This window comes from Odocoileus virginianus, chromosome 13, assembly GCF_023699985.2.
Source record: "Odocoileus virginianus isolate 20LAN1187 ecotype Illinois chromosome 13, Ovbor_1.2, whole genome shotgun sequence".
In the NCBI taxonomy this organism is placed as follows: Eukaryota; Metazoa; Chordata; class Mammalia; order Artiodactyla; family Cervidae; genus Odocoileus; species Odocoileus virginianus.
In genome coordinates, this window is record NC_069686.1 from 13,472,075 (window position 1) to 13,499,068 (window position 26,994).

Consider the following 26,994-nt stretch of genomic DNA (forward strand, 5'->3'; position numbering starts at 1 on the left):
GTTCCTAGGATCCCCAAAGAGCTACCGCCGCCGCCACCACTACCGCCGTGTCCGCACCAAGCCTCGGCAGCCGGAACAGGGCAGCCGTCGGGGAGCCTCAAAGCACCGTCCCCAGCTCAGCATGATGGACTTGGAGCTGCCGCCGCCGGGACTGCCGTCCCAGCAGGTGGTGCCAGGACGGGAGCAGGAGCGCGAGGGAGCCGCGGCCCGGGAGGGACATCCGCATCGGCCTTTACCCGTCTGTGGCCGGAGCTCGGACTGCAGCGGCCGCGCACACGCCGGAGCCGCCGCGCTTGAGCTGGGGCCCGGGGCGGGGGGAGTGGCGACCCGAAGGGTTGCGAGGGGTCTGGGGGCGCGGCCGAGTAGTGTGACTGACAACGCGCCCGCAGCCCCCGAGGGCGATAGGGTTGGGGGTGGGGGGCTACGCCAGCGCGCGTGTGGGCGAAGGGCGTCTCTAACCGGGTCCCCGGCCGCCGGAGCTGAGACGCCGGCCCCCTTTTCCGAGTTTGAGCGGCCGGGAGGCAAGCGGGCAGGAGAGGGCGGACGCTGGCGGTCTGAGCCGGCGCGGCCCGGCCCTTCCGGGGCTGCGCGGCTCCCCCGCCTTGGAGCCGGCAAAAATGTGCCTAGTCACGGGGCCGCTCTCGGGGGAACTGAGGTCTCCGGGCTGGGACCCGGAACCCCTCCTCTGCCGCTGCCCCTCTGCCCACGATCTCCGCGGGCGCGAGCCGCGGCGCTCTTACCCCACCTAGGCAGAGTGATCGATCAGTCCAGCCTTGCGATCTCCCTTAGGCCACTTGGCGAAAATGCCCAGCTCCCAGGGTGGGGGCAGGAGGAGGTCACCAAGTGCCCAGCGCACTCGGTTTCCTCGACGTACGGCGATCGAACCCTGCCCTGCGCGCCGCCTCGCCCCGAGGGAAAGGTTCGGGCTCGTAGAACTCTGAGTCGGCCCCGAGCAAGAAGCCGGCCAGGACGGGCGGGGCGGTGGACTCTGAAGTCCGACGCGGCTGCGCCCCCCACCCCACCCCAGCTCCCCGCGGCTTCTCGGTCCAGGCGCGGTGCCTCCCGCTGGCTCACGCCGCGAGCGTGGGTCCCGGCGCCGTGACAGTGGCCGGTTGGTTGTCACGGCGGCCCTCAGTGGGCCCTTTCCTGCTTTGTAGCGTGCAAACCTTGCCGCGCCGGGGCCAAGGGACAAGTTGAAGCTGTTGATCTGTTGCGCAATTGTTATTTTCCCCAGAGCGGCTTTGTCTTTGGATTTAGCGTTTCGGAATTGCAGTTCCAAAATGTGTAAGGCAGGATATTCTGTTCTCTGCTGTCAAGGGTAAGAATTTCGAGTGTAGATTAGCATTTGTGTTGTTTTTAGGCTGTTACTGAATGTTGTGCTTTCATACATTGTTTCTCTTTTGGGTGCTTTATGTAGTTTTCCTTTTCTGTTTGAGAATTTGCCTCAATTGCTTTCCTACTGTGTTGCTTCTTTTGAGAGGGCAGAGGGTGGGACAGCTGTGTCTCATAAAGCTTTGCTAACAAGTTCTGTAAATGTCGCAAATGTGAAAACAAGTTTCTGTATATATTTTGTAGGGACTTTTTAAAGGAGTAGCTAGTTTTATTTCCAATTTGTGTGTAGTAGCTAGTTTTATTTCCAATTTGTGTGTGTGACTGGGTTCTTTGGAAAAGATACTTAGTTCAAGGAAATGTGTAACCTAATAGGAACGGTAAATATATTTTTGCTCTTGAACATCAAGTTTTAGACTAATCCTGAGGTAAGGTTTTGAGTTATTGACAATGTACTGATCGTGCCTTTTTTTCCCTTTGAAGCAGTTTGTCTTGAACTTTCCCCCAGTAATGATTAAGATTGTATTCCTTCCTCCCCACGATATGAAGAAGTAAATTGTGCTTTCCGATTTAGCTGCTGTTCAATACCTATAGCCATTTCTTTAATAATCTGTATGACCAAAGGATATATGATGCTAATGGACTTTAGTTTTCCTAGATTCAGGAGTGTAGCCTAGAGTGTGTTATATTACTGAAGTTTTTTTTTTTCTTAACTACATAATTTAACATTACATATACAAAAGTGGGGTAAAGCATCTTTACTGCTTTTTCTTTTAAATGTGAACTTTCCAATTATGTTTTTTAAGGTAACTCCCTTTCCACCCTTTGTAATCAGACCTCAGTTTGCATATGTGAAGACTATAAAAGAAAATGGAATAAAATTTAGAGTTAATGTCATGTCTGTAACAAAGATTCATATTAAATCTTTGTAGTCCAAGGAGATTTGGACAAAGTCATAAGTGGATTCTAACCTTTTGTCAAAGAAACACCAGGTGAGAGGTGGTGCAAGGGTAAAATTCTTCCCCCTTTGTGCAGAGGAGGTGTTGATGAAGAACAGTAGAGTTTTACATTCTGAATTTTCATTAGCTGGAAGGAACCATCCATTACCCTTTTGAAAGCTGTCTTGGAGAAAGTATTTTTGCATATGAGGAATGAAGTTGATCTTGGACTAGATAAGGTAACTTTTAAAGAAAAATGGGGCATCCCTCTCAGCTCCAGAAGGTTGAGCAAAGAACAACTTGACTTTTTAGATATTTGGAAAAAAACCTCTTGAGAGATTGTTAAAGATTGTAGGAGGATGAAAACATAACTCACATCAGTCTTTCTGCATTAAAAGTAACTTGGGTCATTTTGGACTCTTTCTTGTCAGCTTGGGTTTTTATAAACAGTGCTAGGAGGGGAAACCCCAAAATCTGACTTTCTTTAGGATAACCAGGAAGAATTGAAAGCCAAATACATTATTTGTCTTTATTTTTATTCAGGATGAATTATACTTACAGAGCTTTATGAGAAAAGGAAACCTCTGTGGGCTAGAAGCACTTTTTTTCCCCCTGGGAATTTCCTCTCTACTGGTGGAACACATTTAAAGGGGGTTTTGCATAAATAATATTTCCTCTTTGACTTTTCCTTGATCTGGGGTTAACTCGTCAGTGCAAACTCTTGGATTCAGGAGGAGTTTGGCACTAAGATAATCGCAGATGAGTTATTGGACACTTGTGTGCCAGGCAGTATGATAATTGCTTCACATGCATAATTTCACAGTCACCCTGTAGGAAATACCGTCTCCAGTTTCTAGGTGAGGAAAGAGGCGTAAAGCAGCCTGGGTCCTGGTTAGAGTGACTCAACTATTGAGTGGCAGAGGTGGGATTCAAACCCTGGTAGAAAGACCCCACTTCTGAAGTGGACCAAGACTAGTTAACTTTAAACAGAAGGAAACTTACACTTGAAAAAATGGACAAATCGAGAAAAACTACGAGAAGGACAGGTAGGAATTTAAAAGATTAATCTTTGCACTTTTTCCAGTTACCAAGAAATTTAATAATTGTGTTTGTGAGGGGTGAAGTCGACCCTGAATACAGTAAATGTAAATACAACCTGTCATTGGACCTACCATGGGAAACTTTTAAGGAAGACTAAGAGACTAGTGGGGTTTAATTTAGAGAGGCAGGACCATTTCTTAATTTAATAATAGTTTTTAAAATTTCTGATATTTCAGCATTATCTGAGATTCTGCCTTACATTTTTCAGGGACTGTTTTTATTAAATCTCTTAGCTCCTGGTGACTTTAATTTTATTTGCCTTGTTAGTTGGTACATTCTCCTGTTCCACTGGCTCTTTTTATTTGGAAACAGTCGTCAAAAATAAGTTTGGTAGTGAAGATGTTTGGTAGTGAATATGGTGAAGAGTGGGACAGAGGGTTAAACCTGGTTGAAGGAAAGTGGAGAGAATGGGGAGAAGTTAAGTTGAAAACAACTAGTGGAAACCTGTTGGTTCAAATTAAACACTAATCTCCTGTTTTGGCATTTCTGAATTGAAGCAGGCATAAGGGCTCAAATCTGTCTAATTGAAGCTTTCCTGGGGTTTTGTGAATAGTACATTTCAAAATTAAATACTTTATTTCTTAGTCCTTATCTTTAAACAGATTGTTCTTGGAATTATTATTGTCTTGTTTGTCTGAGTTAAGGATGCTGCAGGGCTTTTAGGATTCAGTGGATAATTTGCCTAAAAATTAATCTGACAACTCCCAGTATATTTCAAAGCCTGGCCCGGCCACTTCTGAGAGTTTGCTGGAATCTGTTGCTGCACAGCACGGTTGTCATTCTTTAGTTGCTAAGCTGTGTCCGACTTTGCAACCCCATGGACTGTAGCCCAGCGGGGTCCTCTGTCCATGGGATTTCCCAGGCAAGAACACTGAAGTGGGTTGCCATTTCCTTCTCCAGGGGATCTTCTTGATCCAGGGATCGAACCCCTGTCTCCTGCCTTGGCAGGCACCTTCTTTCCCACTGAGCCACCAGGGAAGCCCGCACAGCAGGGTATAGGAGGATAAATGTGCTAAAGGCGATATTCAACCAGCTTCCTTCACCAGTGGCTATATGTTTAGGTTTACTGGAGAATGGAGAATAGAGTTTACATTTTGGTAATAAGACCTCTGTGAGTTTTAAAAATGTAATTACCAGCTGCTTTTAAATATGCCCTAACAGATATTTATTAAAGGGGCTCTAAGATACAGACCAAGGCTTCTTTCATTGATAATGGTATGTTTTCTGGAAATGAAAGCAAAAAATACATTCAAGTGTATAACATCCCCCAAAAGCATTATTGGAAAAATACAAGTGTTCTTACACTAACTTTCCCTGCCAAGACAAAGCAAGATTGCTAAACAAAATCCTGTCTTGCCTAAAGTTGGGGTTTTCTCTGTGTCAGCCCCTGCCACAGTAAACACTTTTTAACTATTGTTATGAAGAATTTTAGGAACACTGAGGGTTGGAAGCACTTTTTGTTAAATTGGAGTATAATTGCTTTACAAAATTGTGTTAGTTTCTGCTGAACAGCAGTGTGAATCAGCTGTAAGTATACATGTGCCCCCTCCCTCCTGGGCCTCCCTCCCATCTCACTCCAGGTCTTCCCAGAGCGCCGTGCTGAGCTTCCTGGCATATGTCCTATGACACCTTCAGAGCCTTAGAAAATCTTTCTCTGTGCGTGAGCATTTAAGTTTATTTGGCCCAAACTGTGGTAGAAGTGAAGACAAAGCCAGGGCATAAGAGATACTGAGAGTACCAAATCCATCCTTCGAAGAGCTTGTTGATAATTGAAAGTCACCCTCATTCATTAGCAGCCTGTATTTGCTTTTGCTGCTGTTGTTGTTTGGGTGTTTTGGAGCTCTGGATGGCTTGCGGGGATCTTCCCTGACCAGAGATTGAACCCAGGCCAGCAGCGAAAGCCCTGAATCCTAACCACCCACTCGGGCCTCCAGGGGATTCCCAAAAGCCTGCATCCTGAGGGATTAAAAAAAACGCCCTGGCAGTGCTAAGTTAGTCATGCTTTTTCTCACAAACTTGGATAATTGAGACTCCCAGCCCTGTGATACCGACAGCATACTGATGAGATCCAGCCTCTCCGTTGCTTCTCTTCAAATCAGAGAAGAATAATTGGGTAAGAAAACAAAACTGTCAGGTCACTGGCTTTGAAGCCTTCTTCCAAACTTAAGAGTTTATTTTCTGCATTAGGCAGTTCTCCTTAATCACTTTTTAAAATCTCCAATACCTGTCTTATGTATCTGTTCTTTTCCTCTACAATTCAATTATAAGTTCCTTGAGAGCTGGGCATAGAATTTATATTTGTCTCTTCTTTAAATAGATTTAAGAGATATAAGCCCCATACTATACAGTCCACCCATTTAAAGTGGACAGTTAGGTGACTGGGTGTATCCAGAGTAGGAAAGCCATCACCACAGTCAATTCTAGAACGTTTTCATCACCCCAGGAAGAAACCTCATACCCATTAGCAGCCACCCCCCGCTTCCCATCAGCTCTCTTCGTTCCTAGTAACCACTCATTATACTCTTATCTCTATGGATTTGTCTCCTGGATATTTCATATGAATGGACTCATAGCCTGGGTGGTTCTGTGTGACTGGCTTCTTTAACTTCACATGTTTACATAGCTTGACCAAATTGTATCATATATCAGGACTTTGTACATTTTATTGCTGAATACTGTTCCATTATATAGATACACTGCATTTTATTTGTCCCCTCCTCAGTTCATAGACATTTGGGATGTTTCTACTTTATATATATTTTTGCTCCTGATAGCAGTGGTTCTTAAAATGTGCTGTGTATTAGAGTTGCCACCCATATTTAAAATACTGATGCCCAGGCCATATGTCTCATTAAATTAAAATGTCTGCAGGTGGGGCATCAGTATCTTTTTCAAACCTCTGAAGGAATTCCATCATGTAAGTAGATTGAGAACCAGTGTTCTGGAGGAGTTGGCATGGTGCTTGATACCTGTGGTAGGTGTGTCTATAGGGATTTAGAAGATCTGGTTAGGATGTTGCTTCATTCATGAAAGGAAGTGTTTTTATGTTTGATCCCCGACCTTCACAGCCTTAAGATTAATAACCTACATCTGAGAACTGTGTTTAAGGCACCTGGTGAATGTTTGAAATTCAGTAAGTATAAATTGAGCTCTGTAATCCCTCATGGAGATTTGGGTGATAATTTTAGTAGAATTCCTCTGTTTGGTCAGGAGTGTGGTGACTGATAACCTGCAGTAGATTATTTGGGAATCATGTAGAGAAGACAGTGAGGACCAGTGTGAGGCACTGGCGAGGATCGAGAGCCTGGAAGCTGGGGTGCAGTACTGCCTCCCCCCACACGAAGCTCCGAGCTCTGCATTCCTGGGCCTCCTTATCTTCCTCCAGTAAAAAACAAAAGCTTCAATCTAGGACTCCTCTGGCAGTCCAGAGGCAAAGGCTTCAAGCTCCCAGTGCAGGGGGCCTGGGGTCAGTCCTTGGTCAGGGAGCTAGATCTCACCTGCCGCAGTGAAGAATCTGCACGCTGCAGCTAAAAGATTTCTCTGTGCCAGGACTAAGACCCAGTGTGGCCAAATAAATAAATATTTAAAAACAAAAACTTCAATCTACAAGGCCACTTTTAGCAACTCAGCTTTTTGATTCTCTGTATATGCTTTGTAAAGTCAACTTCATATTCTGACCACAGTGGCTGCCATTTGTACTTAGCTGGATGGTTTCTGGTTTACACATTTGGAAACTAGGGCTCACTTCTGAATTGCTTGCGAGTTTGTGTGTGTGTGTGTGTACGTGTGTGTGTTGTGCATCACACTCGAGGGTATGGTTCAGGGCCTTCTGACACTGTCTCAGCCCTGCCTTGGGACAGCGTGGGAACAGGCCCAGCAGGGAGCTCCAAGCCAGCACCCATTTCTTTCAGTCTTTAGGCCCCTCTTTTGTGCGGCCCAGATCCAGTCTCCCAGGCCATCACCCAGTGGGGGGTACATTTAGTCTTCCTTTGAAAGCTATCTGCTTTTCTAACTCTAGTCATCAGTGGTTTGAAATTCTTTTAATATGTCCCTCCTATTATTGCTTTAAGATTGAAAAAGCAGTACTGTTCTTCCACTTATTTTGTGCTGAATGATATACATATGTGTTTAAAGTATTGATACCTTAAAATGGAAGAGTTTTGGTGTTAACACTTAGGCTGTCTGCAGTGCATACTTGTATTTCAGTGAGTGATCCTTCCTATTAAATGCCATTTCCCTCCTTTGCAGGATGGAGCCAATGGTCAGGGTGGGTAATACCACTCCACCCCGCGTGTTTGTGTGGGGGGCACAGACACTGTTAACTATGGAGGTGGCCTGCTGATAAACAGTATAGAAACTTGCTTTACTTCAGATTTGACAGCCTTTTGTCTGCTCTGCCTCAGCACAGAATTGTAGTATCGCCCGTGGAGGCAGAGCCCAGCCTGTCCACAGGGAATTCTGAGGGATTAGACTGCAGGGAGCAAGGACTGATCCGGTTCTGTGGCCTTCTGTGAACAGCTTAGGAACAAGAGGTGTGACCCTGGTGGACTGACTGTGCTTGTCCCAGGGTCAGCTTAAGAACATGTGCGTTTTGCTGCTTGCTTTTACTGTCCTAGAGCAAGAGAGTCTTGCTACTATGGCTAGAGGGTATTGAAGAACCCTGAATTTCTTTGACCTAGCCAAAAAAAGAAATTTTTTAATCATTACAATCCTGGTAATGAAAACCGCCAAAAATCAAAACTGTCATTTTTTTTTTCTTGCACTAGGAAAAATTGTCAGTTTTGGAAGATGTCATTTTGTTCTTGGGGCTTCTCAATGAGACATGATTAAAATGGACATTGAGAAAGCAGCTCCAGAGGACAAGAACCAGCCAGGGCAGTGAGTTTAGTGCTGGCCTGCCTGCTCTCCTACCCCCAGCTCCTGTGTTCTTCCTCCTCTGGTTCCCGAGCTGAGACCAGGCGGAGAGTAAGAACCAAACTGGGGGTTCAGGTTCTTTCTTTCCCTGCAGAGACAAAGGTTCACCATGTGCTAGAAACTTCTTTACCAAGCTGCATGTTTGGGAGAATCCTTGGGGCAGTGGAGATCCCAGGTTACCTTTCAGTTGGAAAAAAGGTTCTGGAAGTAAAGGGGGAGAGGTGGGGAGGAAAACTAGTTTAAAAGATTCCTCGTAGTGAACCCAGGAGGGATGCGGCTTTTTGGTCTCTTCTGTAACTCTGATTTGCTCCTCAGTGCCCATCTTGTGCCTGGGTCCTTCACGAGAGAAAAGGGAAAAGCACTGGGGACATTGACTTCTGCTGTGTTTACATTCATTATCTTTAGTTCTTGAAACCACCCTGTTAAGGTAGGTTTGTCGCTTCTGAGAAAATTCTTTGGAGCGGCTAAGAAGCAGAGCTTGGTTTAAGAACTATACAGCACAAATACTTCAAGCAGAAGGATTTTATATAAGAAATCAATTATATAGGTGAGCCGAGAAAGCAGCCAGCCAGCCTCAGGAAGCCACTTGCCAGTCCTGGGGCTGGAGGGGCAGAGGGAACAGGTGGAACTCCAGGAGCTGGGACCACGGCGAGAGGGGCTCTGCCTCCCATCCTCAGCCTCTCTCCCTCCCCCAGAGCCTTGGTGGGATGTCGCTGGGAACGGAGCCTGGGGACGGAGCAGGGGCAGGATGGGGAAGGGATCTGGAAAGTGTTAGTCGCTCAGTCATGTCCTACTCTTTGTGACCCCATAGATCGTAGCCCATGGCTCTTCTGTCCATGGAATTCTCCAGGCAAGAATCCTGGATTGGGCTGCCATTAGGCCACAGGCAAATGACCCAAGCAGTCACGTAGCTGATAAGAACCGGAGCCGGGACAGGAGCACTCTTTGCTGTCAAAGTCCTTGGACTTCTCTCCAAACCATCTTCTTTTCAGAAATCTTAGACCAGACCTAGCGCTTTGGCTTTGGGGCCCGTGTCATACCTGCTTAGGGGCAAGTGGCATGGGCATCCCATAGACCGCAGTGCATTTGTGCTCTGTGTTCCTTCTGGTGAGTGGAGCGCACCACTTGTGACCACAGAGTAACTCGAAAAAGTGGAATGTTAGAAACTCCTCTCAAGAGCACAGATGGAGGCTCCAGTCGGGGAGTTCCCAGACTCGATAAGCATTCCCACTATTGTGGGAATTTCTGTGCCCCTGCCCCCATGGGGTGCCTCCGGCAGGGTTGATTATATACACAAGTTTTTGGTGTTGCTGAGACTTGGGCCTCTGGGTCTTGGACTTGGGGGGAAGAGGTTCAGAAAAGAGGGAAAGTATCTCAGAAGAGCGGAGGGAACCTCGCGTCTCCTCCATAGCTCCTGATAAATGAAGCCTTTTCTCCCCAGAGAGGTGTGGGTGGATATGATCCCCCTTTCCTCTGCCCCGTGGGACTGGGAAGCCTGTGGCCCCGCAGGGCGCGGTGCTTGCCCTGAGCTGGGGTCTCCATTCAGGCTGCAGTGATGGTGTGGGTGCTGGCCAAGATGATAATGGAGACCGAGGAGGCAGTCTTTCAGTTCGCTTCAAGTCACAGTGCACTAGCAGCGTTGTGAAGAGAACCAGCCTTTAGATGTGTGAAGACATCGGAATACAGGCAACTGGCAATTTCAGGAGGAAGAAAAGGAGGAAAGAAAATGAACATTTACTGAACAGCTGTTAGTACTGTACTAGGTCCTGGACACGTTCTCTCTTACTGGGTCTTGACGATAAATCTGTGTGGATGGGCTGTTAACCCCTTTTTTACAGACAAGGAAACCTATTCAAAGAGGTAAGGTAACTTGTCCAAGGCCATGTTACTCTTGCTGGCAGCACAGGGATTTAGAAGGTGTAATCACTGCCGTCCCTCCTTTCTTTCTTTGCTTCCCTGTCTCATGATTCTGGCTGTTTTGTTAGATGCTAAAGCATGAGGGGTTTCTCTACAAAGATTCATTAGTTTGTTCTCAGGAAACCTCAGGATATTCCTTGTTCTTTGCAGGGAGGCCCACTGCCTCCTCAGATGGCAGCCTGTTCACTCCTCCTTTTCTGAGCTGGAAGGGGTTAGTGGGAGAGAGAACGCAGAAAGTAAGGAAAGTTCTAGAAACCAGAGGGACCAAGTATATTTTATTTACTCAGTGTCTGTACCAGCTCCTTTAAAACAGAACAGTTTTATTTGAACCATTGATGGTTACCACTGATATTTACCCTTTCTCCAGCCCATGGCTGCAGGGGCTGGTCCTAAAAGATAAGCTAAACGTTTTTAAAAATTCCAAGGTGATGTTAAAAGTCATATGCCATGTCTCTCTGGGTCTTGACTGTGTTTTCTGCCCAGTACTTTTTGAAGTAGCTTGGGAAGATAGTAAGGGAAGCTATCAAACAGCTGAAGAGGTTGAGTTATTGTGGTGATAGATTGATGGTTTAGAAGCAAAGTCTAGAATAGGGAGGGAGGCAAGGTTGCCCACTTTCTTATCCTTTTCCTGACCATCAGCTTGAGGGAAAACAGCTTAGTGTCCTCTAAGAAAATACACTTAATCTGCATTTATATTGAATTGTTATGTGATCCAATTTACAAAATTCCTTAATGCATATTGGAGAATACTGTCGTATCTGTTCTCTCAAACTCAGTTTTATCGTTAACTTGAAGGAGTGTGTTTTTCAGATTCTTGAGGCATAATATTTTTGTTTTTAATCAAGTACCCAAAGAATAATTTGAAGTTGATTTTTCTGTGACTAGAAGCTGTGGTTATGAGTGATATTAAATATGAAACCTTATGTAATTCTTTAACCCCAGACCCCTTAGATACACAATGGAAATACTGAATTCTAAGCCTAACTCTAACTTACTCATTCCACAAATATTTATTAGGTGGCCACACACCCTAGGGAACTTTCAGGGCATGAAGTTGTTTCAATCGTCCAAGATAATGTAGCAAATATATTGTCCTCCTTGAAGGCCATTTGCTTCTCAAACTGCCTCTCCTCTTTTAATTAATCAGTCCCTTTGATCTTTGTACACCTGGATTTTAGGGCAGGGCATGTTTCAGTACTTAATGAGTATAAATTAATCTATCTCTCCTGACTAAGGTATGACCTACTGTAGGGTAGGGATTGTGTCAGAGGCATTTTCGTAACGCTGGTGGCTGGCACCATGCCCGGTGCTTATTTAATAGTAGCTGCTCACAAATGTGAGGCCGTGTCTGTTACTGCCCTCTCAGAACTCGGTATTTTTAATCTGGGGTAGATGAAAGGACAGAGGAGAAGATGTCACTTCCAACTGAGATGCTCAGAGAGGACATCCTGGAGTGGGTAGCAGTATATCTAGTTTGTTTTTCGCTTTTTTTTTTTTAAGCTGGTAAGATTTGTTTTGGTTCAAACTGCCGTTGGAAGCCGGAGGAAGCGTGAGGGCGTGAACTGGCCTGTGTCCGTGTGTTGGGTCACTAGGGCTAAAAAGGTGAGCGTGGGGCTGGCTGCGGAGGGCCTTCGGTGCCCAAGTGTGGTGTTTCAGACTTATATGAGGCATCTGGAAATCACGGGAGGTTTTGGAAAGGGTAAGACACATGAGCTGGGTGTGGCAGGAAGTTTATTATGGCCTCTGCTTGGGCAGGTTAGGGGCAGAGAGATGCTGATGCGTTGGCATCAGCCCAGCACTGAGGATCTATAATTAATACTCCAGTTTGTGCCTCCTTTGTTAGCCTTTTAAGAAAAAAATTTTTAACCCCCTCCCCCCATTTTAAAGGAGGGAGTAGAGTTTTCTCTTTCCATTAGCTCCATCATGAAACCATTTGTGCTCAAGTTTGCACACCCTGCTGTTCCTGGGTTTTAACAGAAACTCATCACCAACGTATCCATCACTCCATTGATGCAAGGAGAGGAAGAAGGAGTCAGAAGTTGCCAGTTTGCCTTTAGGATGGATTGTTTTCTTCCCTGGTAACACGGGGGGGTTTCTCTCTTTTTGCCCTTTCCCACGATCCATTTGCTCTCACCATCTTCATTCAGAGGGAGGAGTGTCATCCTTGCCTTCCAGCCCCAGGGATTCGCAGTATTCACCCAAGAGTGAACACACAGACAGTATCCTGTCTTTTCTCTTCCACGGGCTCTGTTTCTGCACGCCCCTGAGCTAAGAGAGGTGGGCATCTTGCAATGTTGGCGAAGGCAGCTGCAGTCTCTGGGGCTCTTCCCACCACCAGCCAGGTGCTGTGTGCTTTCACACACTAATTTTGTCCTGTGGATTCCTTACTCCACCCTGTGAGTTAAGGAACCTTAACCCTGATTTGTAGGGAGAGAACCAGGGTCCAGAGAGCTGGAGTGATTGTACGGGGGGATGTTGCCTCAGTTTTATCGTCATTAGATGTGGCTGAACCTATGTATAGTGTAGAATTAGGTGAGAAGAGAACTGAGCATGAGGATCCGGCACACAGTATACACACGGCAGCTCTGAGATTGCTGTCATAAGTATATATCTTCATTGGGGATGTTTAAGTGTGTGGGATCTGAGATTTCCTTGGCCCACTTGAAGAAAAATCCCTCCCTGAATCCATGCCCCTTGTCATTCTTTGCTGTAAGCGTCTCATTCCCCTATGGCTTGTCCTGGCCTCACGTCAGGGCCTGATTGTTGCAGAGACGGAAGACCAGTCCATGGCAAGGCCTTCCGTGTGCCCTGGGACACAGAGGGGCCCACACTGCCCTGTCGCCTCCATGGGGCCCTCTAGCCTGTCCACTGGATGCCCTGCTTAAGGGGCTGGTAAGCCGTCTCTGTGAACTCCATCACAGACACACTCCTTCACTGGTTGCAGAATTTCTTACTCTGGGGTTCTGAGCCTAGAAATGGAGCAGTCTCCATAGGCAATTTGTAAAAACGGCAAGAGTTGGGGGGTAGGAGTGCATAAGTGGAAGGTTAAACCCAGCTGCGGGACTTCTGGTGGGTCAGTGGTAAAGAATCCCACCGCAATGCAGGAGGCTCAGGTTCGATCCCTAGATCAGGAAGATCCCCTGGAAGAGGGCGTGGCAACCCGCTCCAGTATTCTTGCCTGGAAAATCCCACCCCATGGACAGGAGCCTGGTGGGCTACAGTCTAAAGGGTCTCAGCCTGACTTGACTGAGCGACTGAGCCCCGCCCGTGTTCATCTGACCCGTGAGCAGGAGTTGAATGTATTGGTAGCGTTACTGCTTCACCCCTGCCATGTCTGTATTTTCAGGGGGCACTCACACACCTTTTCCCCACGTGGAAAACAGTTCTGTGAGGACAGGTGTTGGTCTGGGTTTTCTCTTGCAGCCAGAGCTCCCTTGTACAGTTCGCCCCGGCAGGACTGCTGTGTGCGGCCTCCTCGAAGAGGCCTTGGGTATGAAGAGGGCCTCTGTCCTGTGAGTGATCCTGAGGCACACACCGGGGGTGGATCTCGCCATGACTGGTTCTAGAGGTAGGTCTTCAGGCGGGATTACTTAACGTCTCTATGCTTCAGTTTCCTTGCCCCAAAAGGAGATGATATTAATACCACCTTCCTTGCCAATTGGTTTGAGTACAAGTGAGCTCATGGAGATGAGTGCTTGGAAAGGACTGAACACATAGAAGGCGCACAGTAAATGCACTTACTGTTATTAGATTGTGTCACACTTTCCTTTACCCAGCTTTAGAATATTGGCACTGTCATCTTTCCTTCTCACATCTTAACGTGAAGGCGCTCTAGGTAGCCGATGTCCTTATGTATTTATTTAGCAATTTAACTGAAAAGATTGACCTTAAAGAAAGTTAAAGACTCCTGTACTGATTTTAAGAGAATGAAATGGGATATATATACTAATTATCATTTCCTTTTTAAGAGGCCCAAACTGCTGCCCGGCAGTTGACAGCAACAGTGGGTTTTGTGCATGCGCAAATGTATACATTGGAAGCAGTTGAAATGTAATTTCCAAACTCAGGACTAATTCATATCCTTGGTTGGAACAGATAGTGTTGCTGGCCAAAATGTTGGCTTGCTTTGTCCACCAAAGCCAATTAAAAAGTACAGAGACAGAATTTGGAGGAAATGGAAAGGTGGTTTTAATTCTCAGCCAGCAGAGAGGGCAACACAGTAGGCTCATGCCTCAAGAACTGTGCCTCCATGAGGAGTCTAGGGGCTTGTATAAGATGAGGCCTCGCAGTCAGGAGTAGGTGATGAGGAACAAAGGTGTTAGGACTTGTCCAAAAACAGTCATAGGCTGGCATCAGTAACCCAGTAATTGAGTCTGGCAGTTCAGTGGCTCTGCCTTCTTTCTGATATGTAACTGCTAGGGGAAGGCTGTTCTAAGGGTAAACACCAGATGCAGGATGTATTTAGCATATAGAGTTAAAGGAAAATAGGTGCGGAAGTGTAGCTCCTACAAAGTTAGGGGGAAGGAAAGCAAGCTTAGTTACAGACATGCAGAGTTAGGAACAGTTTTAAAAAAAAAAAAGCTAGAAATGATCAGGCCTGCTCACTGTTCTCTTTATCTTCTTTGTTCTCTGGGAAAAGGAAATTAAAAAACTCTTTTTTTTTTTTCCTGTTTTTCATGGCAACAGTGGTACTTTCCTATTACCTAAACCCCTCATTTCTACCCATTCTTCTGGATGACCTTTGCAGTAGTCTGGTAATCCTGTGGCCTCTGGACCATAACAGTGATCAGTTAGTAACTCAGACTTGTACTCTCAGGTCGTTGAAGTAGCTTTTTGCAAACAATGGTGAGCAATGACCTAGTGTCCTTGGAAGGGTTACTGTTCCCATTGTATTCTCAGGAAATAATTTGCAGTACAGAGGAGTTTGGTTCATTAGAATTCCCCCGCTAAGAAATGTGGGGGGGCCCACCCTGTAAGGTGCCCAGAGCTGCCCTGTCACTTGCCACTGGTCACTTTTGAGCACTTGAAATGGGACAGGTGTGACTGAGGGTGTGCATTTTTAAATTTTAATGAATTATGAATTAAAATTTTAAACAGAAGTAGGATAAGATATTTTTCTGTTGAATATAGCTATTTTGGTGGGACCACATTTTATGTGATCATGTCAGTTGATCTTGGTCACATTCATTGAGTGTTTTGTCACTTGTAATAGCGCATTAAAAATTTAAAATTTTTGGTGACAAAGTAAAATGATGTTTTGATATATTGGGTGAAATAAATAATACTGATTAAATCAAATTAACTTTTCTTTTTTTGTAAGGCTGCTAAAATCGTTTTGGGCTTCCCTGACTCAGACAGTGAAGAACCCTCCTGCAGTTTAGCAAACCTGGGTTTGATCCCTGGGTTGGGAAGATTCCCTGGAGAAGGGAATGGTAACCCACTCCAGTATTCTTGCGTGGAGAATTTTGTGGACAGAGCAGCCTCGAGGGCTCTAGGCCATGGGGTCTCAGAGTCGGATATGACTAACACTTTAATGTAGTGTTAAACTACATTTGTCGGAGTGACTAACACTTTCCCTTTTCTCTAAAGTTGTTTAAATCACACATATGGCTTGCATTAAATTTATACTGGAAAGTACTGCCTTAGAGCCTCTATTACAGGTTGCTGAAATTAGCTTGTTCTAAAGTTCAAAATTAGGTTCTGGGCTTACATTTTGACTTTATGGAATCAGAGTTGTTTAGATGAAGGGATCTTTGGACTCACCCAACCCAACCCTGTCCTTCTGCAGATGGAGAGACTGAGGTTCAAAGTTGCTGTAACATGTTACTGTAACATGACCGTGGATGGCTGTGGAACTTAATGTGCTTTAGAGCCTATTGCTTTCTGTCCTGGGCTTCCTTGGCATTGGAAACATGGTGGGCGTCAGGGCTGCAAAGAACTTCCACCAGTTCCCGATAGGATTTAAAAAGCAATTATTTTAGGCAATGAGAGAAAGAATTTTTGTACTGTGTCTCCTGTGGACAGGATGATCGATTCCATGTTTGACGTGTAAATTTTTGTTGGGCAGTATAATGATATATCCATGGGGAATAGTAGTAATAAGGTACAAATAATTCCCACACTTTGTGTGAGCACTTACTTTGGAAAACTCTACATCTGGCTTTCATAATTTTCATTTAAGGAGTTCTTTTCCCAAAACCAGAGATTTTAAACCAGACCCACAGCTTTTGTCCTTGAGAAAAAGACTGAGAGCTTGACTTCAGGTGTTTGTTATTTAGGTAGGTAGCCTGAGATCTTTGGTAAAAGTTTAGGCTTGTTTTATGGTATTGTTTTCTTATTGGCAAAACTGACTTCAGGAAGAAGCCACCAACAACTAAAATGAACACCCTTAGAGCAAACCAGAATTTTTTGTCTATTTTGAGGAATCGAGGAGGAAAGGGAGCCGTGATAAGTCACTAAATGGTGATTTGATTTATGGGTCTGTCCATCAGGTTTAGCGAGGGCTGCTTCCGCTACAGACGCAGTTGACAAGTCAGACGACCTTTGATATTTAACCTTTCTGAAACTATTTCTTCATTTTGCTAATCTTCACACAGAGTAGTGTGGGGATTAATTGACACAGTCATGCAAGTGAAAGTGGTTTGTGCTCTGAAAGCATTACAAATGGAAGGGCTGATGTCTCGAAGGGCTGCTGTCTCGAAGGGCTTCCTTTCTCCAAGAAGATGTAGAACTATTTCTGGGGTCACCTTTGGTCTTGGTGAGCCCGTGGATGAGTCAGTCAAGTTTGGAATGTGCATTTGGTGGGCCCATGGCCTTGACCCCATGATTTGGGACTTCTCAGGCTTCCACGTTAATTTAAAGCACTTCTTGCTCTTGGTAGCAGAGATGGTCTACCTGATGTCAGGGTTAGAACTGGAAGCCCTTTAGTCCTATTGTGTTGAATATGGGCATAATCTTTAGATACCACTGAGGATTTAGAGATTAGGAGTAGGGAAAGGAAAGTTCTCTGCAGAAAAGTGCAGGTCAAACTTTGGTCAGATAACATGGTTCTATAGGCCAGGGTTCTATTTGGTTCCAGGGTCAAATGCCACGCGACAGTTTTGTATACTTCTGTTTTCAAAGTAATTCCTAGCATTTCAGAAATTTAAGAACTAGAAATTGCAATAGGAAAGTCTCGTTTGAAATCTAATTTCTGTGAGTTGACCAGATGACCCTTCCTAGGTTCAGCTCAGTCAGATGAGACCTAGTGTCAGTTACCCATTTAGTATCTCTGGGCTTTGGGATACTTATTTATAAATTTGGTGTTTGGTCTGTGTTCTGCAAGATCACCATTGGCTCTTCTTAATTACTTGTGTGTTCAGTGTAATTTAATAGCCAACTTACATGTTTTTGAGAGACACATCCCTAGACAGAATACCTTTTCCTGGGCTTCAAAGAGCTAGTACATATAGTCAGCCTGGTTGGACTTGCTTTCTCTTTTATAGATTATACTCCATTTAAAGTTATTATAAAATATTGATGACGTTGCTTGTGCTGTACACTGCATCTTGGTATCTTATTTATTTTATACCACTAGTAGTTTGTACTTCTTTTTTGTTTTGTTTTAATATTGTTTATTAGCATAGGAACAAATGCAGACTTAAGTAGTCCACAACATAGAACCAATCCACTGAGCAACTCCCACTCCACGCCTGACAGTTAACATAAGGTATTTTACTACAGGTTTTCAAAAGTCCTGATTCAAACCTCTGTCTCTTCACAATAAAGTAGATTGGCATTTAAAATAAAATAGATAACTACTCATTTTCTATATTGGTGTCTTACAGCCACGTGTCCATTTTATATATGAGATAACAGTCTCTAAAAGCTGTTAAATATCTTGTACCTCTTAATCCTCTTCCCTTATCTTGCCCCTCTCTTCCAACCCTCTTTCACTGGAAACCACTCGTTTGTTCTCTGTATCTGTGTTTTGTTATGTTCAGTTGTATATTTTATTTTTTAGAGTCTGTATAGAGGTGAAAACAGAATTTGTCTTCCTCTACTTGACTTATTTCACCAAGCATAATACCTTCCAGGTCCATCCATGTTGTTGCAAATGGCAGGATTTTCTCCTTTTTTGGCTGAGTGGTATTCCACTGTGTATATTTACAGCATATCTTCTGTATCCCTTCATCTCTTCATGGACATTTCAGTTGTTTCCATATCTCAGCTATTGTAAACAATGCTATGGTGACCATTGGGGTGCATATCTTTCTTTTCAAATTATTTCAAATGGTTTTTGTTTTCTTCAGATGTATACTCAGCTATGGAATTGCTGGAGCATATGGTAGTTCCATTTTTATTTGACTTGGTTTTTTCTTGGGAATTCACCTTGTCTGTAGAAGGACTGAGGTTGCCAACTATGCTCATTTCACCTGTTGAGACCGCCTGACCTCTACCTGTGTGTACCGTGAATTTATGTTTCTTGCCCCTGCAGATTGTTTTACCAGCTCCAAAGGCACCAGCCAAGATTACCTTGGCTGGACATAGACTGGTGATTAAAGAAATGTTGGCTGGACAACTGACTATGTACAGTATATTCTCTTTCGTCTTAGTTTTATTGTCTTATCTTTAAAAATACTGAGAGGGCTGATTTTGAAATGAGTTTGAAATTAATATAGGAGACCTTATATCAACAATTACTATGTATTTATTGGGTGAGTACCATGTGCCAATGTGCTGCAAGGTGTGAAGGACACATGACTGGGGAAAAGAGTGGGGAAAATTGGCATTTCTCATTGTATAATAAATAAAAATGTGTATACTCCTTGACCAGCAGTTCTGAGTATCTGTCTCATAGGTGATCCTCACACATTGTTGAAATGATTTATGTACAAAGATAGCCATGGTAGCATTGTTTGCCCTAGCAAAAGATGAGGAATAACTTAAAAGCCCAATGAGGGACTGATTAAGATTATTATAATAAAAGTCTATTCTTAAAATACTGCTCAGCCATTAAAAATAATGAAACTACTTTATGCCCTGATGTAGAACCATCTCTAACATATATTAAATAAGAAATAAGTGTAGAATGTTATGATTATATACTACTTATGTGTGTGTCTGTGAAATGTGTTAGTCCCTCAGTCATGTCCAACTCTTTGCAACCCATGGACTGTAGCCCACCAGGCTCCTCTATCTGTGGAGTTCTCCAGGCAAGAATACTGGAGCAGGTAGCCTTTCCCTTCTCCAGGAGATCTTCCCAACCCAGGGATCGAACCCAGGTCTCCTTCATTGTGGGCAAATTCTTTACCACTAGCATCACCTGGGAAATATGTGCCTGTGGGTGTGTGTTTAATAGAATATCTTCCTAAGGACACAAAAAACTGATGCCAGTGGTTGCCTTGGGGAAAGATAACTGGGAGATTACTTTTGTAGCTTTTAAAGTTATCCTGTATACAGATGCCGTCTATTAAAAAAGACATTGTCATGCCCTGAAGGAGTTTGCAGTTTAGTTGGGCCATTGTAAGAAAGCCCACATGAGATATACAGAGAAAGTACTGGGGGTGAATATTGGCTTTATGGGAAGATCTAAATGCTAAACTCCGCTTGTGCAGGTTGACTGGACTTGCCTAGTTGTCAGGACTGGTGGGCTGAGCGTCAGTTAGCTGGCTACCAGCCTTAACATCCCACCCGGCAGGGGGCATGGGGCTGAAGCAGTTTGCAGCTTTTGTCCTGTGGTGGTGTTCCCATAGGCTGGACATCAGATCTGGATTGGGGTTCTGGCTCTGCCACTTGCCAACTTGCGATTTGGGGCAGGGATGCTGGAGACCCAGAGCCTAATTGTGCTCATCCATAGATGAAGATAAACCACCTCCTCATGCTGTGCAGTGGCCAGTCCTGCAAACCATGAAGTGCTTTGCAAACACTAGCTGAGATAGAAGCTGCGAGGAATCTGCTGACTGGCAAGCTGGGACCAGAGGTGCAAATTAAAAAATTCAGTTCAGTTCAGTCACTCAGTAGTGTCCAACTCTTTACGACCCCATGAATCGCAGCACGCCAGGCCTCCCTGTCCATCACCAACTTCCGGAGTTTACTCAAACTCATGTCCATTGAGTTGGTGATGCCATCCAGCCATCTCATCCTCTGTCGTCCCCTTCTCCTCCCGCCCCCAACCCCTCCAAACATCAGGGTCTTCTCAAATGAGTCAACTCTTCGTATAATGTGGCCAAAGTATTGGAGTTTCAGCTTTAGCATCAGTCCCTCCAATGAACACCCAGGACTGATCTCCTTTAGGATGGACTGGTTGGATCTCCTTGCAGTCCAAGGGACTCTCAAGAGTCTTCTCCAACACCACAGTTCAAAAGCATCAATTCTTCTACGCTCAGCTTTCTTCATAGTCCAACTCGCACATCCGTACATGACCACTGGAAAAACCATAGCCTTGACTAGACAGACCTTTGTTGGCAAAGTAATGTCTCTGCTTTTTAATATGCTGTCTAGGTTGGTCATAATTTTCCTTCCAAGGAGTAAGTGTCTTTTAATTTCATGGCTGCAATCACCATCTGCAGTGATTTTGGAGCCCAAAAAAATAAAGTCTGACACTGTTTCCCCGTCTATTTCCCATGAAGTGATGGGACCAGATGCCATGATCTTAGTTTTCTGAATGTTGAGCTTCAAGCCAACTTTTTCAGTCTCCTCTTTCACTTTCATCAAGAGGCTTTTTAGTTCCTCTTCACTCTCTGCCATAAGGCTGGTGTCATCTGCATATCTGACGTTATTGATATTTCTCCCAGCAATCTTTTCCAGCTTGTGTTTCATTCAGCCCAGAGTTTCTCAAGATGTACTGTGCATATAAGTTAAATAAGCAGGGTGACAATATACAGCCCTGACGTACTCCTTTTCCTATTTGGAACCAGTCTGTTGTTCCATGTCCAGTTCTGTTGCTTCCTGACCTGGATATAGCAAAAATATATCTTTCCCCCCCTCTCTGCCAAATAACTGGGCAGGAGTCATAAAATTAGATGTTAAATTAGAAAAGTAGACCACAATGGTTTTGGAACCCTTGACCTTTGATCTCGGGACGGTCATTTCACCCTTTAGACCAGTCTCCCTGTTTGAAAAATGAAAGGGGCTATGTGCGTCCTCTGGGCGCCTCCCATCACCACGTTCCGTGACAGTGTGGCATTAGCAGGAATTCCCATGCCATCTGAGATGAGTCATGCCGACTGAAAAGTCCACATGCAAGGAGGAAGTCTCTGAGAATTTTCCTTGTGCTGGAGAATCTGAGCCTCTGGGGAGAAACTGGGGGTGGGGGCGGGATTGCTGCCACGAAGAGGGGAGACCAGAAAGGCAGGGTGAGTGGAGATGGGTTGTCTTCTCCACCTCCAAAACCTCCTTTGCTTTCCAGTATTCATACAGACTAGACGTTTGGAAAAACCCAGCTTTGCCCCTTGTTTAAGTGGGTGGGATGTTCATGTGCTTGTGACCGGTGAGCTTTTGACTCCTCTGCGAAGTCTCTGCAGTTTAGTGACACTTCCTCTGTGCTGTCTTGGCCCCTACATGCTTTTCTCCTCACGTCTCTAAACTGAGATCAGAGACTGTCCTCTTGACCTCTGTGTCCCCAGCACCTAGCGTAGTTCCAGGTACCTGAGAGGTGAGCTGTGTTTGTATTCAGTGGGTAGCTGGATTAATGATCCATTTATGTACACTAATCTTATTAATTTTGACTACCACCTTTATTATAACTATCACCATTTTGGTAAAGTGACATTTTAGCCACTAGTAGCTTATTATTTTGAGAAATAATTCATACTCAATAAACTTAACACTAAAAAATAATTAAGCAGACCCCCTTTGTAATGTTGTTTTAACAGGATGTACAAAAAAAAAGCTAAGTGTTTTAGATAGTCTCTGTATATTACAATATATGCGTATCTAAGATTCATCACTGTCACTTCCACAGGCATGCAGGTCTTGAGCTGGCAGCAAGTAACAGCAGGCCTGAATCCCTGGCCCAGTTCTTACCTTTTAGAGCTAATTGTAAGCAGTTAAATCTGAAAAGGAGCTTTAAGATTAAAATAAATAATTTGTTTACAAATGCAGGATCCAGAGAGGGTGAAGGATCATTAGGGGGTTTAGAAGTGGCAGGAGTAGCTAAAAGAGTTCCAGGGGTCTGAGCATGCTGGGGCTCTGCCCTCTCGTGGGGGCAGGGGCAGGGGGCTGAGCAAGCAGCTCTTGATGGCACCCAAGGTGGGTATCTGATGACCTGGTCAGTTCACGCTTGGTAAATGTCAGCGTGTATGCTGAGTTTAGTTAGAGTTAGAGCCAGTGCTCCTGAAGTTTCTCTTGGTAAGAAAAGGTGTGTGTGTTTTCCTGTAGAATCATTCTAGTAGTGATAACAGACCTATTCACAAAATTACTTTGATGTGTAGAGTGCAGCATCCAGAGCTGAATACCTTCATGGCTTGTTCAAAAATGGAGGTGAAAAAAATGGGTCCTGAAGTTTGATTATCAAACAAAGCCGCTCGACATGGTGACTTACCCTTGCATAGGCCATTTGGGGCCCAACAGCAGCGTCCTGCAAAACCACTACAAACGAGCAGAAATTAACTCCGCTGGCATCCAGGTGTGAGACTTCCCATAGAACACTCAGATTCACTTTTGGAATCAGTAGCAGTGGGATCACCTGCTGTTTTAGAAATTAACTGTCCTTTCTGGTTTCTTTCTGGCCAAACACATATATGACTCTTAGGAAAATAAAGAGTCCAAATTCTTCCTCTGTTCACTTTCAGGCCTTGCTTTATCTTTGCATCACACTTTGCAGTGTACAGATAAGTGTAATGGATGAAAGTTCCAGTAAACTGGCTTGATCATGTTTCTTTTTTTTTTTGATCATGTTTCTTAGGTTGAGTCACTACTGAGAAATTTGTGAGCAGGAAGGAGCACATGAAAATGTACACAGTAACAAGCTGGACTGTGAGGAAATGGGACCATTTTCTAGCTGAAAGACACAAGCGTAGGAGGATGTGTCTGCAACTCATGGACTAGCAAATTTGTGATCTAGGATTTTAAGTCATTGAATAATTCATGTTTTGGTGTGTTTGAGATTTTTTTTTTTTAATGCTGTTAAAAACTGCTAGTTATTGAAGACTGAGGAAATAATACTTAGTAAATTTACAAGGAAAACTCAGATTAGTGGTAACCATTATTACCTATTAGGGGTCTCTGCTGACATATAAACTGGTTGCAAGGCCAGTTATTTTTTTAAATGGAGCTGTAGTTACACAGAAATTAACCCAGTGACATTTACACTTGACCTCAGTGTCTGTAAGGCCTCTTCCACCTGTAACATTCTATGATTCTGTATAAATGTGTTTTTTTGACCTTTGTTTTTAACCACTTACTTCACAATTATTATAGCAATGTGTTCAGAAATTAGCAAATCAGATCAGTAGAATCAAAAGTACCTGAATGTGGGCAGACTATAAAGAATAACCTGTCATCTGCCTCCTCTAGAATTGTGAGAAAACTATTGACCTCGTTGTGTGTATCTTCTTGTGATGAAGCAGGAAAGAAGTAAACAGGCAGATAAATATTATGAAAGAGAATAGTCATCAACGAGATGTATTTTAAAAACACACCTGCTTGGTGTTATTTTCCTTTAGTGGTAAGGATCCATACTGCAGGGTAGAGCCTTGTAAATCCAGACCTTTTATATTGTTTAATCAGTTCTTCAGGATTTGAGCACACCCTCACTTGTTTTTGTACCTTCCTATGGCTGTTAATTTGACCTCTCTTCTTAAGGGATGGTAGGATGTGATTAATGTTCCATCTGGTTTTGCCCAAAAATATTTGTGTAGCTTCTTTGGAAAAAAATATTAAACCAGATTTGGCTTTTAGGTTAATAATATAACTATCTGTGTATGATATAAAGACTGAAATGTCTGAAAGAAAAGTATTAATGGGTGTAATTTAGACTCTGAATGCTAGTTGTTAATATTTGGGTGGAGGGATCAATATCAGGAGAATAAACTTTAAAAGATTTACTATTTTCTTAGTGGAATTACATGATTTTAAGAAGGAATCACCTGGGACATTGTCTTAACAGTTATACCATGCGACTGGAAGTGAGGGTCAGTTTTTATTGTTTATAGAGTTTTCCTTGCAATTTTTAAAAAACACTTTATTAGAGAAACTTATGTTTAGAAGGAAACCTCCCATCACCTTCCCTTCATCCTCTGGACAAAACAGAGAATGGGAGAGGGGAGAGAGGGAGAGGGTTGGGGGTACAGGTTTCATTTATACGTGTGAATGTATGTGATAGAAACCATTTCATTTTAGATACTTTTCTAAAGCCTTGGTTTACTGAATTGCTTTAATTTAGGAGTTCATAATACCTTTGCTTTATCTTTTCTGATTTGGGGGGAATCATCTGAGCATGATAAAATGCTAGTTTATTCAGAGCACTACAATTAGCTTGCAAAGGACATTATTCTGGGATTCTATGTTCAAGGGCTTTCTTCTTTGTTTATCCTGGAACAAAGATGTTCATTTTAAAGTGGCCCAAGTTAATAGTCCAACTTCAGATTTCCCATAAAACTAGTAACAGATCACCCAGATGGCAGATGATGATATATATACATTTTCCAGTATGACTATTTCCACTGGGCCAGATGGCGATTTAATGTGAGCTGTCAAACATTTCTTAGTATTAATACATTGTCTTATTTTGTCGAAGCCAAGCTAGCAACATAACTCAGGGATCACGAAAGAAAAACAGCAACAAAAATTCAGACCCCAAGTGTGGTGCATGGCATTTGCTCCCTATGGCACGTGAAGGCTACACCCAGTGCACAGCACCCTCGGGAACACCTGGAAGCTTAAGGAGACGCCTGTTGAAAAGCCATACACCCCCCTCCCTCCCCAGACCCTCCTTCTCCGCCGTTGCGGGACAGCCATGCTTCCTCAGTGCCTCAGGGTGAAGTGTGCAAGAGCAGTTTCTTCTTCCTTGGCCATTTTCCTTCCACCCTGTGCATTGCCACGCCCTCGTCTGTTACAGGCACCATCCCCACTATTTCCCCTTAGATAGTTTGAGCTTTGCAGAGAGATCGGTCGTTTGTGGAGTCAGTCACGAGCCGTCACAGGGCTCCCTCAGGACAGCTTACTACCGTCCTGGGGCTGCGGGGCTCCCTGCCAGTGAGCCGTGTGTGGACAAACTTCTGCTGTTCTTAATCATTTGAATACTTCACACAATAACAAATGCCCACAGATTTTTTTTCTTCTGAAACTGAGGTGAAAATCTGAGTAACATGATGTATGACATATCAAGGCTATGACAAGCAACCCTTTGTTGCTGTGTTCTGAATTTGATCAGAACACTTGTTTTAGGAATTCAAAGTGGTTAAAACTCAGCTTTTTTTTTTTTTTTTCCCAAGCAGATGTTTTCTTTCAGAGAGCTCTCATGGCAAGAACAAACATATAAACTTAAAAATACACAGCAAAACCTCTGAGAACACTTTGAAACCTGTTTTGGTCTGTGATAATCTCCATGAAGGCTGCCCAACCTGCATTGAGCAATTTGATGTTATCACTGGAAATGACATTTTGTGTTTTATGTTTCCTGTGTGTTGATAAAGGATTAGCAAGGTGCCCTTGCCTAATTGTTATGGGGAGTTTTAAAACACTGAACTGGTTTCGAGCTGTGCACGGAAGGGCAGTCATATCAGAAATTGAGCAGCAATTGAGAGGGTGTTACTTGGGTACATACAAGTTTACATAAAAGTGTGTTATTTACATTTATTTACAACACCCATTGTATATTCCCAGTGGCCAATTTCCGGCCTTCTTTGAGAAGGAACCAAGTAGCTTCAAGACCGAGTGTTGTTTCAAGGCTCCCACTCCGGTTAGGTCTGCAACTCCATTCTTCTCCTTTGGCCTGGAGTTTGGTGTCACTCACAGCAAGCAGTAGAACCCATTCCCGTTGGGAGGCATATCAGTACTTGCATATGCTTTACATTTACAGAGAAAGTTCCTCCACATGTTTCATCTGATCCACCAAAATCTGTATTATAGGGGTAGGATGGAGTAGTTAATAATTTACAGCTTATCTATCTGAACCCACTCAAGACATCTCATCTGATGAGGAGAGCCGGAAAAGGGAAAGAAGAGTTACATCAACTCTTGGTGTGATTGCCACTGATAGTTTTAGAATAAATTAGAAATTTTCCTCCCACATAGTTCTGGGTTCTAGGGATACTTTGGACTCATATTTGTGAGGTGTTTCCAACATAAATTCTTCAGTGCTTTTTATGGGAAAGCCAAAACTGGGTACTGGTTTTTATCCTGGGACCTCTTAACAAGAAGCCCCAGGCCCAGGCAGGCTGAGGAACGTGAGGGCAGGACGTGGTCCGTGGCCCCTGGATGCAGAGACAAGTATTGGGGTTTCTCTGTTGTGAATCTTCTGAAGAGTTCAATGTGCTTTCCATGTTCCGTTCTTGAGAAGGGCAGGAAACCATAGAGTTCAATTGAAACTGTATGAGCACACAGTTCTTTAATTTTTAGTACGAGCCTTCAGTAGGTGTGAACGTGCCAAACATCTCCTTAGCACCTTGTTAGCTCCGGTTTGGAGAATGGCCCAGACAGGATACTCAGCTGTATTTAGATTTCCCCAAGAAGATACGGCCCAACCTAATTACGACTTTAGTGTAGGTTTCTCTATACCTTGGGCCTTTCTCTTTCACATGGCCTTCGTGTAGACATGTCCATTGAAGGCAAAACAATTTTTAAAATGAAAATTATTGTTTTAGTGGGGATC

General features: G+C 43.9%; 1 protein-coding gene across 4 annotated transcripts in view; it reads left to right on the forward strand.

Moving 5' to 3' along the window:
• Positions 1-26,994, forward strand: part of NFE2L2 (NFE2 like bZIP transcription factor 2) — a 33,021-nt gene continuing 6,027 nt past the window's right edge. Inside the window, exon 1 of one of the 4 annotated variants that reach the window (XM_070475985.1) lies at positions 1-166. In XM_070475985.1, coding sequence (XP_070332086.1) covers positions 122-166 — 45 coding nt within the window. In that variant the 5' untranslated portion in view covers positions 1-121. Of the gene's footprint in view, positions 167-1,224; positions 1,319-8,518; positions 13,768-26,994 lie in introns of those variants that run through there. The other 3 variants (XM_020870995.2, XM_020870998.2, XM_020870999.2) reach the window with 3 other exon arrangements.